The sequence below is a fragment of the Hypomesus nipponensis genome, chromosome 7, assembly GCF_054491055.1.
Source record: "Hypomesus nipponensis isolate SF chromosome 7, ASM5449105v1, whole genome shotgun sequence".
Taxonomy (NCBI): Eukaryota; Metazoa; Chordata; class Actinopteri; order Osmeriformes; family Osmeridae; genus Hypomesus; species Hypomesus nipponensis.
In genome coordinates this window covers 2,787,090-2,802,270 of record NC_140367.1, presented here as the reverse complement: position 1 = coordinate 2,802,270, position 15,181 = coordinate 2,787,090, and the positions used below count along the sequence as shown (strand labels likewise).

The following is a 15,181-nucleotide window of genomic DNA, read 5'->3' as shown; positions in this document are numbered from 1 at the left end:
ATGTAGTTTGGCATTGCAGTTTCGCCTCAACATGCCGGCACTTTGTTTACTGAATATTTTCCTCATCCAAGTAAACACACCAGTTTTTAGAGGCATAATTGATTAGCATCATATCTGCTTTGTTGAATTAAAAGTGCACACTTACGAGAATGAAAGGTTACAGGATTGGACAAGTGCTCAATGTTTTTGAGCAGCTCAAATGTTAAGGAAAACAGTTAAGAAAATAGTGAAATCCTTGTCTCAACTTTCAGTGATGGCATTTACACATGCAAAGACATCAAACTATCACAATAGATTTGCTGCATCTCAGCATCAATAAAACTTTGGGAAAGGCACTGAATGATTGAAATAAACATTTTACTGAAATACTGCCCACCCACCCCCAAATATTTAATTTTACATAAATTTACTATTTTCTCATTGTTAGCAGAGAATCAAAAGTTTGAACAGAATTATAATCGATTTTATTTGAGTAAAAGCATGGAACTAAACGAAAGGTACAAATACAAATGAAATAAAAGTGATAGGTTGAGGAGCACCTTGTTTCACAGTGATGAATGATTTGGTTTACAGATGTAGGAACAGACAACTACTGTTAAGCACGCAGGATAAAATAACGGGACCGGTTTTGAATGAGTCGTGAGCGGGAGGTTAAAAACCTCCTTGATTCTCGAGTCTAGAAGGTTGGTGAATGTAACAGCAGGTACATGTAATATAGAGTGCTTCTAGCGGACAAGGTTGGGAGAGTGCAATGCAAGGTCAGGTTGAAACTGTAGTGTCACCGCTAACGGCATCTTTTTTCACATTCATTAAAACCATGCCAAATGTCTGGTAGCATTTCATTCAATCTAGTAACCGTGTTTACCTTTCCAAACATGTATGCCGGAGAAATGCAAACGTTGTCGTTTGATGAAAACGCAAAGATTTTCTTTTAGAGTTCTTTCAAATAAATAAACATGCGTCTCTCCTTCGAATCTGCATTCTTGTTCAAGTGGCGAAGGCTGATAAAACAGAACAAGAGCATCTGAACCAGTTGATCACCAGGGGAAGTGCGCTGACAATGAGCTGGAGGTTAAGACAAACATTCCACTTTTCGTTCGTTCGTGTGTTTTTTTTTTTTTTTTTTTTTTTTCAAATCATCAGAAGTGCAAATGTAACAGAAAAAGTAACATAAAAAGGCATCCCATTGTTTTTGGTTTTAAGGCGGGCTACGTAGGTGATAAGGAGGGGAAAGACCTCTGTTGCGACGAAGACAAACATCTCAAACATAATCCTGTGCTTTCCGCCACTGGGGGGGGGGTTCTCTATCCTCTATCCCATCCATCCACACATTAGTCAATCCCTCCGTCCTCGCATTCATCCTATTTCAAGCGCTCCATGAGTTCCTGTGTAAACCCCAGGTCGCCCAGCTCCTGGACAGGCAGCTGGGGCAGGTGAGGGAAGGCTTTCAGCAGGTTCTCCCAGCACAGCTCCAGTAAGCTAGGAACAGCCAGCCAGATCTTAAACAGGGAACCAGTCCTCTTGTTCTCGCGGATGTTGACCACACCGCCGTGTATGTACATACAGCCAGCCTGGACAGGAAGGAGACAACGTGAGTGAAAAAAAAAAGACAAACTGCGGTCATTGATTTTCAATGTCTCTCCCTGCCTTGTTTGGAGGTGTGGACTTGAACATGAACAGGACATGAATCTCACCGAAGTGGCAAGCTGGCAGAGAGAGCTTTATACGGGGGGAACAAGAGAAACAGTTGGTACGACTGCTAGAAGTGTAGGATGATGCTGACAGCTGAGGCAAACCTCAGATCCGTCATAAACCACCTCGTGTTTCCACAACTGATTTTCCACTATCGTTTCGAGTTACTAAACTGAAGGTACACCATGAATGAGCATGGCAGTACTACTCATCCCACAGCCGTCCTGTGTGGAGGAGCAGCCTGCTTACCGGGGTGACAGCAGCACAGTGGAAGTAGGCCGGCTCGGGCATGGTCGCTGGAAGTCGGCTCCACTGGAACGTCTGGAGGTTGATCTTCCAGAGGTCGGCCAGGATCACCTCTCCATTGTAACCCCCGCAGATAAACACGTCTGAGAGAGAGAGAGACAGACACAGACACACAGAGCGCGAGAGAGACACACACGTAAATTAAACAACATTGGAAACCTGATATTAAGATTAGTTCAAAATGTTCTAAAACGAAAGGCATGTAGGACCCTCACCATTCCTAATCTGCACACAGCTATGACATCTCCTAGGAGCAGGATATCCTGTGAAAATAAAGTAAGCACATTCTTTGAGCAGTTGGCTCGAATAAGATGGCCTTGCATATACGTTTTCCATACAACAACTTCTACAGACCTATTTTATCATGAGGGTTAGTTCTGATCTCCTCCCAGGAATTAGTCTCCAGGTTGTAAGCATGTATCTGACCACAGGAAGAAAGAAACAGAAGTTGTTATGGCTTTCTACACCCAAAGGATTTTGTGCACCATGTGACAAGCAAAGACTCAGATGATTGGTTAGTGCACCTTGTTGAGAGGGTAGGACATCCAGGATGTTCCACCTCCCAAGATGTAGATCCTCTGTCCATCATGCGCAATCTCGTGCCTGTACCTGTCACAGAAACGGGTACTGCTTACCCTCTCCTCTGTAGCTCTCTTAGCAAAACAAACACTTGTCATCTAACCTGTTTATATGCCAGCTTGACCTTACGTTACCTTATGTTCCAAAAACAAACAAACCAAAAAAACTGCACAGCCTAAACCAGGGTTCTCCAGTCCTGGTCCTCGAGGGCCGCCGTCCTGCATGTTTTAGATGTTTCCCTGATCCAGCACACCCGAGTCAGCGAAACTTCTAAAACATGCAGGACAGTGGGCCTCGAGGACCAGGATTGGAGAACCCTGGCCTAAACTAATCTAAACCCTCAAGGAAGACAAGGGTAGAGTCACAGGAGAACTCAGAGGAAAAAGAATGGAGGAGACCTAGAGGAGGAGCGGTTCAGGGAGAGATCCTGTGCTCCAGTGGCAGTTACACTGTCCAAACTAACTGAAAAGATTCCCGTCTGAGTCCCAGTGCCCCAGCCTACCTCTCTTCAGGCAGGTCGTGCGAGGGGTTGTTAGGTTTAAGGTGAATCCACTCTCGGGTGGTCAGATCCAGCCTGTGCAGGTCTGTGCTGTAGATGTAGCCTGTCGTCCCTCCAAACACATATAGGAAGCCGTTTATGATGGCCATAGCCTGAGAGAACCACAAAGTAGAATAAGTTTAACTGTCAAAAAGACAGTCTGGACAATCAAAGAATCCTTTCGCAATACTCTTCCATACAAAATACATATTATTTATCCAGTGCCTTATATTATATACAAATATTGAGGGTATGTATAGCACCTTTGTCTTCTAAAAAGGTGAGCTTGTGAACCAGGGAGAACACCAACGGTACGAAAACGTCAGTTAAGAAAGTCTAAGTTCAGCACCTGTCCATAGATTCTGTTAGGCTTCTTCCCTCTACAGTTGAGCAACGACCACCGTTTATATTTAACGTTGCACACGTGGACGTCGTTCCCGTTGCTTTCCCCGAAAGGAATCCCCGTACCGCCAAACACCAACAAATTGTTTCCATGTAAAACAGCTAAAAGGGGGAGATAAACAGTAACACAGCAACACAGCACGCAGAGTTACAGAGAAACCAACATGCAGTTCCTTACACCAAATCAACACAGCGTGGATGGCTCATCGTAACCATCCGTGGCACAAACCCCCATAATTGGACCTGAAACCCTCCAACCCTGGGTGCCTTTCCCTTGCCCGGCAGCGCCACCCTGGGTAGGCTCACCTGACATGGAGGCCAGCTCCGTGGGCATGTAGCCCTCTGTGCGCACCTGCTGCCAGGTGCCTGTGGCAAAGTGGTACCTCCACAGCTCTCTGAACAGCGGGTAGTCCTCGTTCTCCGAGCCTCCTGACTCGTCGTAGTTAGGGTTGTAGCCTCCGAACACGTACAGGTTAGTGTTGTCTGCCACGCAGCGATGGCCACTCCGCGCCGGAGGTGTGCGATGGCCTGTGTGTGTGTTTGTGTGTGTGTGTGTGTGGTGTAGAGGGGGGAAATAGGGTGGGAGAATTTAGTAGAACAAAAATATATTTGTTCAGACAGTAAACGTCTGTACAACACGAGGCACATAAGTGTTTTCCCAACAAGCTCGCAACAACTTAGTGATGGTGGGTAGTATAAATGTGACCACTGAGCTCTAATGAAATACAACTACAGACAGATAAGAGATAAATGTATTCGAAAACAAGTTATTTAAGACAGAGGAGGGAGAGAGGGCTCTACAAAGCCAGCAGTATGTCCTTGTCAGTGTAACTAAACTTGTTTGCTCCATGTGCAAGCCACAGATATGCTTTTGCCACACACACACACACACACACACACACACACACACACACACACACACACACACACACACACACACACACACACACACACACACACACACACACACACACACACACACACACACACACACACACACACACACACACACACACACACACACACACACACACACACACACACACACACAGAGATGAGACAAGAATGAAACTTATCATCTAAACAGCTTTTAGCTGGCTGTCAAACTGGGCATCTGTCAGAAGAGATAAGAGAGATTAACTGAACTCTCTGATGAACCTATGGTTGGGTCAACGTGCCCTCATCGTCTTTCCCCACCCTGTGCAAACCACAACACATTATCCTAATTAAATGAGAACTTAAAAGACAGATTACGGGTCTGGCTGGGGTCCCATATCTACTCCCTAATCACACAGACACTGTTTGCTGTATTCCTGATACAACTTTGTTCAGCTAGGCCCAAACCATCACCACATTTTCCTTCTTTTTCTGACCGATAGACAGCCTGGATTCGTCCTCTGTATAGGGACACAAGGTGAGCCTGAAAGGCCTACTACACACACAGTCTCCACTCTGGATGTGTGGTTCTGTTAGGCTAAACTCAATTCCTGAAGTGGTGAACCTTGAAAGACAAGAAGCAATTATGTATCAATCAAGTGTTGCAGTGCCAACATAATTTGTGGTCTTGTCCAGGCATGGGCACAGGATAATGATGCAACAGAACTAGGATATAATACTCGTTATTATTCTGCATCTCCATCAGTGTGTAAGGCTGGGTGTCAAACCTGCCCCCACCTTTCATATGCTAAAGTCTGGAGTTTCTGGACGGTCTCAACTTGATGGCTCTCACACCCCATTCAAGATGTGGTCTGATTGGTTGTTCTTGTGTATAAAGGGAATTGTAATGCATTGTTCTTTGGATTCTTCATCTCCTGAGACCTTCTCCTCAGTTCTGCCTTGTCCTACTGTCCTACTCCTTCCTCACCTCTTGCTTTCTCTCTGATTTACAATGATCATGGTAGAGTAGGTAAGATTGAAAACTTTCATATTGTAACATGTTTGCCTTGTAATTGATTTCATTCATTTGCAAAGTTATTAAATGCGTATTTCACTTAACCGTACTTTGACCATTCTTGCTCTGATTTAACCCATAGAGTCAAATACCTGGAATTCTATTGGTATTGGCATTATTTAGTTCATGCTAATACACTGTTCAGTTTCCCATCTTCCTTCAAACCATAGGGGAATTAGTTTTGGTTGTTTGGACAATATTTACCCCCTTACAGTTTTGGTGACCCCGACGACGTGATATGTTTCGAGCAATTCAGTTACAGTTAGGCAAACCGGCGTTTCAAACCATGGTGCGGTGAGTAAGCATTTACAAATGTACATTAATTGTGTTCCACCTGGTTGTGTTGGTAGAAGCCTATTACTAGTTTCTGATATTAGCTCCTGCATGAAATGAACAAAAATGGAATGGGAAACTGAAGTTAACAAATTACTTAACCTATGGGAAGAAGTTAGCGTTAACCGAACGTTATCTCAATTGAGCAAGAAAGACAAGAACGGTCTTAAAATTGATTTTACGCTAGCTGAAATAATTGAACATTGGCGAACTGTAGGAGTCCATAAAAAGAAAGCAGAAAAGAAACAAACATTGAAGATTACTGTACATTTAATTGGCAAATGTCTTCTCAACTCTGTCCTCAAAGCAGCGACACCTTTTAGTGCCACAAGGCAACACACCGCTAATAAAAGCAGTGAAGAGACCAGCCATGCTGGCTCACATTCTACTAATGAGTGTTCAGACACAGAGAGTGGAATTGGTGCGCAAATTCCCAAACCGCGTTCTACAAAGAACCGTCGTGCTCCTGATCCGCCACGCATTGCTGCCATAAAAATGGTGACAGAGGCAAAACCCAAGCCCCAGCAGCCCCATCATATACAGTGTAACTTCTGTAAAAGACAAGGACACACCGAAATGCGATGTTGGGATCTTGGCAGAAATATGCCTATTCCACCCACACGCTTGTTTTATGCTAACAACAAAGTTAGATTTTGTCGTGCTTGTCTAAGAAGTGGTCACACTGAGTCCAAATGTTGGGATCTGGGAAAGGGTAGGCCTCCCCCATTTTTCATGCAGCATAAGCTGAGCCTTTATCAAGACAACCAAATCTTAAACTTTTTAATGTGATTACATGCAATTCCAACTATCTTTTACATTTACTTAATTCAGGTCCAAATTGTGATATTGCTACATTCCTACTGTATTACCCCTGTGTTTAGTCTTTGTTGTAGTTCAAAGATTCGTTCGGGACAGTTTATTTGTTGCTGCTCCAGTTCCTTTAGCTGCATATGCATAGTGCATATGGTTTGTCCATCCATTAGTTCCTATGTTGGTTTGTGTGGATGAGTATTGGGTATTATGGATCAGTATGTACCTTTGTGTGTTTTATAGAGTTGGTGGTAAATGTTCTAGGTTTTAGCTAAACTCACATTGGTTCCTGACCTGTAAATGTAGATTGGTATAACTTGTATTTTATTTTATGATTGCTGTGTAATTTGTGTTTTGTTTATTTTGGACCCAAGAACGCTTTTGTTTTAATTGCCATTTTCATCTGCTAGATGATATGTTTGTGTACCTCTCATCTATCAAAAGGGAGGACTGTTGTTCACCTATTTTTTCCATTTGAGTTTTAGGACACTGTCTCACTAATTTCCATTTGTATCCAATCCGACTCACTCAGACCCCAGACCACTCCAAACTTTACCATTTTCATTGTTAACCAAGTGCTGTGCTCCAATTGTGTTCTGCTGTAACAGGACAAGAACGTAAGTAGCAGGAATATGCTAACCAAGGGCACGTCTGCATGCCAATACAAAGGTTCTTCCAAGTGATCCTCTGAGCAATAGCCATGATCCAAAATTGGTCCTCTGAGCACTAGCCATGATCCAAAAGTGATCCTCTGAGCAATAGCCATGACCATTAGAATCTCAATGCTGACCTGTCTGCAATCAAGTTCCTTTTCCTATGGGTGCAGGTTATCACAGGATGAACACAGCAGCTTTTCATGTGCTTTTGTGTCCAAGAGGGAGGATTGTAAGGCTGGGTGTCAAACCTGCCCCCACCTCTCATATGCTAAAGTCTGGAGTTTCTGGACGGTCTCAACTTGATGGCTCTCACACCCCATTCAAGATGTGGTCTGATTGGTTGTTCTTGTGTATAAAGGGAATTGTAATGCATTGTTCTTTGGATTCTTCATCTCCTGAGACCTTCTCCTCAGTTCTGCCTTGTCCTACTGTCCTACTCCTTCCTCACCTCTTGCTTTCTCTCTGATTTACAATGATCATGGTAGAGTAGGTAAGATTGAAAACTTTCATATTGTAACATGTTTGCCTTGTAATTGATTTCATTCATTTGCAAAGTTATTAAATGCGTATTTCACTTAACCGTACTTTGACCATTCTTGCTCTGATTTAACCCATAGAGTCAAATACCTGGAATTCTATTGGTATTGGCATTATTTAGTTCATGCTAATACACTGTTCAGTTTCCCATCTTCCTTTAAACCATAGGGGAATTAGTTTTGGTTGTTTGGACAATATTTACCCCCCTACAAGTGTCTCACAAAAGGGAACTAGTGGTGTGGTACTATAGTTACCAACTGCTATGGCGGTCTACTGCTATACTAAACTGCTGTCGTGCTGATGTCACTTCAACACTACAGATTGACACTGCTTTAGCTTGGAAATGCTAGTATTATTTGACGAGGAACTTAGCAGGAAAGCAGCTAAATTACGTGGCACAAACAAAAGCCATAATTTAGTTGCTGTGGTACGTGTGTGAAAAGGATTATAGCAAAGTACCTGATATTCCAGCTGCAGTTGTTCATGCAATGTTCTTCAAGTAAGCTACAAACACAACCTCATCAGTAGACCATTGCATGGCTCTCAAAAACGAAAAGCAAGCAACTAGGCCAATACCAAGGAAATAATTAGCTGAACATTTTTCTATTCCCTTCAGACATGTCTACCATTATGTAAGAGCATCACATTGATATTAAGGGAATCCATACCATACGTATGTGAAATGATATACGACTATAAGAACCCTTATGACAGCCATGGACATTACTGCTACTGGTTCAGGCAGTGTGGTATGTGTTGATGGTCATTGGGATCCTTACTAGTACAACTTGAAAATATATACTAGTAGCAGCATGTCATTTTAATGAACATTCTCTTGTGTTGCACTAAGGGCCCACTTCTAGCTAAATACGTTTCAAATATCACATCAACATACCTTAACAAATGATTCTAGCTAGCTAGAGGCTAGCTGTTAGTTGGCATTACAAGAGAAGCTTAAGAGAAAATAGCCAGAAAACGAATAGCAGTTTAGCCTATTGCTAACGCCTGTCTAGATGTTCTATTGAAAGAACTGGAGAGGCAGGTGCTCTAGCGTTAGCAAGCTAAACTAGTTTAATACATGGCTACAGTAGTTAGGTGTCTTCGCTGCCTATTTTTTCTTGCATTCCTTGCAAATCAGCATTAATAAAAGCCAGATGCAGCTAGTTAGTCTAGCAAACATTGACATTTGCTCGTTGCTTAATCGGTGATTAGGAAGACCGTATTGTTCAAACTAGCCAATAACATTTAATGTAGTGAACTAGCAAGCTTGTATAAAGACACGTTAGCATTCTAGCGCAGCTAGAATGGAATATGTCAAATGTTTTTGACTGACCTGCTGCTAGTCCTAGCGGAGGCCTCCCTGACAGTTTCTCGAATTTATTCAGCTGGTCCGAATTGCGAGCACCTTCAGCGGACGACATCTTTTCCCCGATTCAAGTCAGTCGAATATGTTACATAAAACGTTGATTAAATCATTTAAGGAGCTGATAAAACATTACATTACAAATCATAACATCACATCTTGGTCAGTGAAGGCCATTCACAAACACACTGCTGGCTAGCCAGTGCGCCTCTGACCAATCAGAGAGCTCCTTGTTAGATGCGCGTTGCAACTGTGAAAGTTATGGGGCGGGGCGGGTGCATCAGCTAAAAGTGCTCACCTTTAGAGCCAAGGTTTTTGAACATGGTTCATGTGTTTGGGAACATATTATTTAATTTCTCTCTTTTTTGCTTCCATATTTCTCTTGCTGAGCTGCTGAATATATGTATGTTTTGGTTGTGTACTATATACAACTTTATTTCAACACAGGAGTAGCCGATCCGTAGTAAGGCTTGCATACTTTTGGTCAAATTTAGCACCTGGGACACATCGACTTCATAATTGCCAGTTGACGTTGACTGTTCTTCACGGCCACTCCACCTGTTACAGCTGAGACTTGAATATCTTCAACCCAGTGAACACCCACGTGTACAGAGTAGACCCTATTAAATGTTTTTGCTAAATAAATTATCGTAGTCATACACAAATATATAAAAATGCTGTCAAGTTAAGTCTCTAAATTCTATAGTGGTGGGACCTAAATGCATTAATATGCTCTTTTACATATTTGATAAACGCCTTAAAACCTCCGGGTTTCACGAAGAGGGCAAAGGGACACATGCTGGTTGCTTAGGTGTGGTCATTTTGAATAGCATTACCTGTCTGGCATAATAATACCGTTAAAAAACTGCGTTGCCTCCATAGTGGCCCCCACTACCTCCTCCCCAACCAGTGACCCATCATCACCTCCCCCTTGGTCTCCTGGGTGGTCGAGTTCACAATGTAGTTTTAATTGTAGTTTTAAAATTACATAATTTTACCTGGGGGTATCTGTTTAAAAAAGCCTTGGAAGTAACTAGACATGGTTAATCGTCACTGTGCATGCTGAGCGGAACGGAACTAGCCAGAATGTTAGTGCTTTTTAGGAGGGGGAACATCTTGAATTCCGAACCAATCATGGCGACTCTCGGTAGTCGTGGAAATCGTCTTGACAATTCCAATAAACAATGTAAGTCTGTTTTTGCGTCTCCAGAGAAAGTGCGTGAACTTCTCAACGAAGGTGTGGTGTCAGAAGAGAACCGATCAAATGGGTATGTTTTTTTTATAAGCGCTCATGCGTTTACTTTGATCAAAAAAGGGAGCTAGCGGCAGTTTACTCTGCAGTACTTGGTTTGCTAGCTTAACCCTGCGAGTGTACTCGCACTTTTTGATTACAAGCAAAGCAGTTTCTACGAACGGTTGACTGTTAGTTTACAGTACAGACATGATTAAGTAGGAATATAAAACGTGATAAATTATTGGTAAATGTATTGGCTTTTTTTATTTATTCTGATCACAATCTATTTTAAAAGGTAATCGCACATGTATGTTACGTAATCTACACAGCACATTCTTGTAGGCTGGACACCAGAATAACAACGGAATGTGCACCTAATGCTAGCTACCACAATTGCCTTACAATGCCAACCAGGTCTGTAATAAGTGCAGTTTTTAATACAGTTTTTTTTCTCTACAATTCAACGTTTTTCTTGATCTCACATGTGTCCACATGTGGGCGCATAAGCCATGGTATCATTACACAAGGAACAAGTGGGACACAATGTACACATACAGTTTTTCAGATATCGTAACTCTTATTAACGACGCAGTTGCATCTTTGTCTTATCTGTTTTTATCATTTAGAGTGAAGGGGAATTTGAATGCTGTGGAATCAAACGACATACCCAAAGTTCCTTTCGAAGCGGCCAACAAAGATGCATTTTTCACCCGAGTGGAGTCATATTCAATATCCTTTGATTATTTTAGTGACTAGATAGAATAACGCTTATTAAGAGCTACAAGTGTCCAGTTGCACACAATTTATTATTTATTTTGATTTTATGTTACATGATTAATTAACACACAAATCGTTGCTTTGTCAAGAAGTGTTAAACTGAGTATTTTTCTTCAAAACAATTCCTTAGCTTGAGCACTGTTTGAAATGGGCAGGAAAACCTCAATGCCTTTCTCCACTGAGGTGCGCGAGCTATGGCTGGATTAATGTGGGTTGTGATATGCTTAAATGCTCCAGCTGCCAGGCATTTCTTTGTGCCTCGCTGCAACCGACTCTGGACTTCTTGAAATGTGAGTTTGCTTTTTATTTTTTTATTTTTTTTATTACCGTCATGAATTCTGTGCAAACCAAGTTTCAATAGTTGTCTGGAACAGTGTGTAGATAAACCCCATGTCCTCTCAATAGATGAGTCACGTATTGCAGAGATATCCAGGCAACTGCAGACACAGCATGAAAAGTTTTGTCCTTGGCCAGACTTCCCATGCCCAGGTAATAGCGCAGACTTTCCTCTCACACTTAATTGTTTTTATGTACTGCCTTGGATGTTAAACTCGTGGTTGTTATCTGAGAACTGAAGTTACTTAGTGAGTCACTGTCAGAGGATAGTAATGGAGTTGTCCTAATGATTCAGACCGGTTCTGGCTGGTTCCGGCAAATGAGCCCTCGGTTCTTCTCAGTGCCTTCCTGGAGCGTTTCCAGAGCGCTTGTATCCTGGAACAGCAGCTGCCTGCCATGAGCCCTGAGCAACTCAAAAACATGGTAAGTAACTTGTGTGTGTGTGTGTGTGTGTTACAAGTAGTACGAATAAGTTCACTCCCCTGGTCCTGGTTCACTGCCAGGTTTGATGGGGGTTTGGTCTGGCTATGGCTGGATTCTTGATCAGCAGTAATTTACACAGGCTTTTGTCCCTTTTGAAAGTCTTTGACGGAGGATATCGTGAGTGTGCTCCTGCAGCTTATCGAAGAGGAACAGAAGAAGCTTAGGAGAACGCCAACATCTGAAACTTTGGCCGTCCAAGTGACTGCCTGCATCGTTTCTCTGTGTGGCTGGGCCGCTAGGTTAGAAACCACACAAGCTAAACACATATCACCCATCTTTTCATACCGAGTGTGTGTGTGTGATCGGCATTTATATGATTTCCTGTTTTGGTTTCTGTAGCCCGACTCTGCATGCCATGAGCCTCCCCATGCTTGTATGTTCCTACTGCATGCGCAAAGTGGGCCTGTGGAACTTCCACCAGATGGAGGGGTCAGTGGGTGGAGGAAACAGCTCTGTCCCTAGCACACCCACCCGGGTTCAGTCACCCACCCCGACCAATGTCCAGGACGCCCGTGGGGATAGGGGCACTCCCACCTCACCCTCCCCATCCTCCACCCCCAGCCGTATGAAGCTAAGGAGTCAGGACTCGACTCGCTCTGATCAGGTAGGCATCGTCACTCGGAGGTAGACTGGCTGGAGTGAGGTCGCATATTGGTCATTCCAGGGTCAATTAGTCTCGTGTGAAGCCCCTGAACATCTCAACTTTGTAGACGCACCTTGGCGACGTACCATACACGTGCTGGATGTGTTTGTTGCAAACAGACCGAGGGAAGTCCGTCCCCCATGGTGGTCCGCACGCGGAGCAGAGATTCCCCCAGTCCGAGTGAAGAGTTGCCAAGCCCGTTGGCCCGTGGAAAGAAGCCTTCTGCTCGAGGCAGAGGGCATGGAGACGGCCCTGGCAGCCCCCAACACCACCCCAAACGCCTGCGCCTGTCTTCAGCCGGTGGTCCTGTAAGAGACCCACCCCCCCACCCCCCTGTTCACACACGTGTTTGGTTTACATTTTAAAGGATGTCATTCCAACCATACTTTTCTCTAGATATTCTGTTAAAACCATATTTTCAGTTCACGGACAAGTTATAGGTAAGTTTTTTGTTATAGAGGATGTCCTTCTAACTGTACTTGTGTTTGTTGACTTGTTGTACCGGCCAACTTGGTGGTTAAAGCGTGTGTCATACTAGTAGCTAAAGTCTCCTTTTTTATGTTCTCTTGTTCCAGGAGGGGCCCCTGCAGAGGAATATATTTGACCCTCTGGCCCAGCACAGAGACTGGTGCCCCTGGGTGAACACAGGGAAGGAGAACACCAGAACTGAGGACATTACCCTCCTAGACGGAGACGCGGAGGAGAACCAGCCGGGCTGGAAGGCTGCTCTCAACCTACTCCTGCCCATGAAGAAGACATCGGACGTCATGGGAAGAAGTCCATCCCAGGTGAGCACAAAACACAGGGTTCGTAGACAGTTCCAGGTCTGCTTTTAGTGCAGTTGAACTAGGAAGTATTTTTGTTTGCCAAATCAGGATGAGTGTTTTCTAACATGCTTGACATTGTGTCCACTCATATTGGTTTTACTGCTGAAATGACTTATCTGATGCTGAGCTATTGCTTGTAAATTGCAGCTGTGTGTTTTGCTGTGTCTAATCTTCAACTGTCTTTTCTCTCCAGGGTCCTCACGACAAGTCAAAAAGGGTGTTCGCTATATTTCGTCAGTGGCAGATATCCTCCCCATCTCAATAAGGGTTTCTCTTCCCTAGCTTCAACCCAGAGACAGAATCGCAGGAAAATGTTGATTTGAGTTCCTGGTGGTACGTTTTCATGTAGCACTGACAAGTGTCACTTCAGCGTACGTCTCCCATCTTTGTTTACAGTCAGTGGGAGGGTTGCAACTAAAGGAAATTGTTTGTATTGAAGCTCTATTTAGGACACCCATCCATGAACAGTGAAATAAATGTTGCCCTATTGGGTTTGGGAGGCAAAATGGCTTCATAGAAAATGAGATGCACACAACATGCATGAATATAGAGGGGCATTATCAAGAGAAAGTGGGACATGAATCCCAACTGATCTCCACTGGGTACTCTCCCGGAAGACTACTTATCCCATCATGCAACACCCCTGACTGTGGTGGTTCTATGGAATATGAGGTATGAGGAGTCTCTGAAATATCCTTGTGGGAAAGAGCCAAATGGTTAAACTCTGGAAAAACAGTTGTGTTATCTTCAGATTGTGGGAAGGTCACAGGGAAATGTGAGACTACTTAAAATCAACCTAAAGCTGTGAGGAAGTTTTTTGTGTCTTTTTCATTGTATCTAGGGATTTAAAACAAAATGTATATGAATTTGTTTTGCAAAGCAATTTTGCCGAAATCCGTTTTTATACTGCTGCCAGAAAACTGGTGCCAGTAATGACAAACAAAAAAAGTTTTCATGCTGTTTGCATTTCTGAAGTGCTTCAGGTGAGATAGTGTGGTTTCTTTTCATCATAGATGGTCTGCTAGGTAGAACAAATAATGTGCCATAGAAATCTTAAGAATGTTTTGGGATTAACCCAATTTGTTGTTCCATTGGCCTTTCTATGAACTCATCGCCAATGCAGTCTCTTCTACTGTGCATGCGCTTTCACTCTTAAGGATTTCCTAAGGGGTTTTAATAAAATGTTCTTTCTATAACATTCTATCCTAGACTTTTTTTCTTTTCTTTTTCCAACTGCTGCATGCCAGGGGCCAACAGGTGGATTATGCACGCGCTGAAAGGTGCCATTCCCATTCTGAAACATGAAATTGTTGGACCGGGTGACCTCACTAAGCCAGTATCTTTCTACAGCAGTCTTTTGTATCCTAAATAAACTTATTTTGTTCATGAGGATCCTGGAACAGGGACCACTGCGCTGCCCAGTGTTAAGTAAAATATTGGTATTGTAATGATAACCCGTGAGGAATAAAAAAAAAAGTCTGTGCTCACTTTATAGACCTCCCAAAAGTAGAGCAGAAGATGAATGAGGTTGGGCCTACTTTGGTTTCCTTTGGGACTGTCTTTTGCCTCTGCAGCGTTGCTGACCTTGCGACTAATGAGGTTGTGTGAGAGGCAGACAAAGAGAGATCCTGGTTGTTAAAGCTGCATGATGGAAGGTATCACGTGGGAATGGCTTCAGGCAATACATTAATATTTTCATTCTGTTTTTAACTCT

General features: G+C 43.2%; 2 protein-coding genes across 4 annotated transcripts; one reads left to right on the top strand and one right to left on the bottom strand.

Annotated features, from left to right (window-relative positions):
- Nucleotides 1-1,132: 1,132 nt before the first annotated feature.
- On the bottom strand, nucleotides 1,133-9,376 carry klhdc10 (kelch domain containing 10). 2 transcript variants are annotated; one of them, XM_084701701.1, is made up of 10 exons: nucleotides 9,138-9,376; nucleotides 3,824-4,045; nucleotides 3,465-3,619; nucleotides 3,080-3,228; nucleotides 2,523-2,607; nucleotides 2,353-2,419; nucleotides 2,214-2,261; nucleotides 1,942-2,081; nucleotides 1,695-1,719; nucleotides 1,374-1,571 (listed from the first exon to the last, which is right to left on the bottom strand). In XM_084701701.1, the coding sequence occupies exons 1-10, from the start codon at nucleotides 9,223-9,225 to the stop codon at nucleotides 1,501-1,503; spliced, it is 1,050 nt and encodes a 349-aa protein (XP_084557827.1). In that variant the 5' UTR covers nucleotides 9,226-9,376; the 3' UTR covers nucleotides 1,374-1,500. The 2 variants fall into 2 exon arrangements, with proteins under 2 accessions (XP_084557826.1, XP_084557827.1); XM_084701700.1 differs by lacking the exon at nucleotides 1,695-1,719 and having other exon boundaries at nucleotides 1,133-1,571.
- An 893-nt stretch (nucleotides 9,377-10,269) lies between these two features.
- zc3hc1 (zinc finger, C3HC-type containing 1) lies at nucleotides 10,270-14,670 on the top strand. 2 transcript variants are annotated; one of them, XM_084702108.1, is made up of 11 exons: nucleotides 10,270-10,435; nucleotides 10,744-10,815; nucleotides 11,028-11,130; nucleotides 11,318-11,468; nucleotides 11,584-11,667; nucleotides 11,810-11,937; nucleotides 12,097-12,236; nucleotides 12,337-12,601; nucleotides 12,760-12,948; nucleotides 13,216-13,428; nucleotides 13,661-14,670. In XM_084702108.1, exons 1-11 carry the CDS (start codon nucleotides 10,302-10,304, stop codon nucleotides 13,730-13,732), a joined length of 1,551 nt encoding a protein of 516 aa, XP_084558234.1. In that variant the 5' UTR covers nucleotides 10,270-10,301; the 3' UTR covers nucleotides 13,733-14,670. The 2 variants fall into 2 exon arrangements, with proteins under 2 accessions (XP_084558234.1, XP_084558235.1); XM_084702109.1 differs by lacking the exon at nucleotides 10,744-10,815 and having other exon boundaries at nucleotides 10,271-10,435.
- Nucleotides 14,671-15,181: the final 511 nt, after the last annotated feature.

Coding starts and splice junctions, on each gene's coding strand:
- zc3hc1 (XM_084702108.1), top strand. CDS start 10,302: ATGGCGACTCTCGGTAGTCGTGGAAATCGTCTTGACAATTCCAATAAA. Junction 12,602..12,759: donor ACTCGACTCGCTCTGATCAG/GTAGGCATCGTC, acceptor TGTTGCAAACAG/ACCGAGGGAAGTCCGTCCCC. Junction 12,949..13,215: donor TGTCTTCAGCCGGTGGTCCT/GTAAGAGACCCA, acceptor CTCTTGTTCCAG/GAGGGGCCCCTGCAGAGGAA.
- klhdc10 (XM_084701700.1), bottom strand. CDS start 9,225: ATGTCGTCCGCTGAAGGTGCTCGCAATTCGGACCAGCTGAATAAATTC. Junction 4,046..9,137: donor TCCGCTAGGACTAGCAGCAG/GTCAGTCAAAAA, acceptor ACACACACACAG/GCCATCGCACACCTCCGGCG. Junction 1,572..1,941: donor ACTGTGCTGCTGTCACCCCG/GTAAGCAGGCTG, acceptor CTTCCTGTCCAG/GCTGGCTGTATGTACATACA.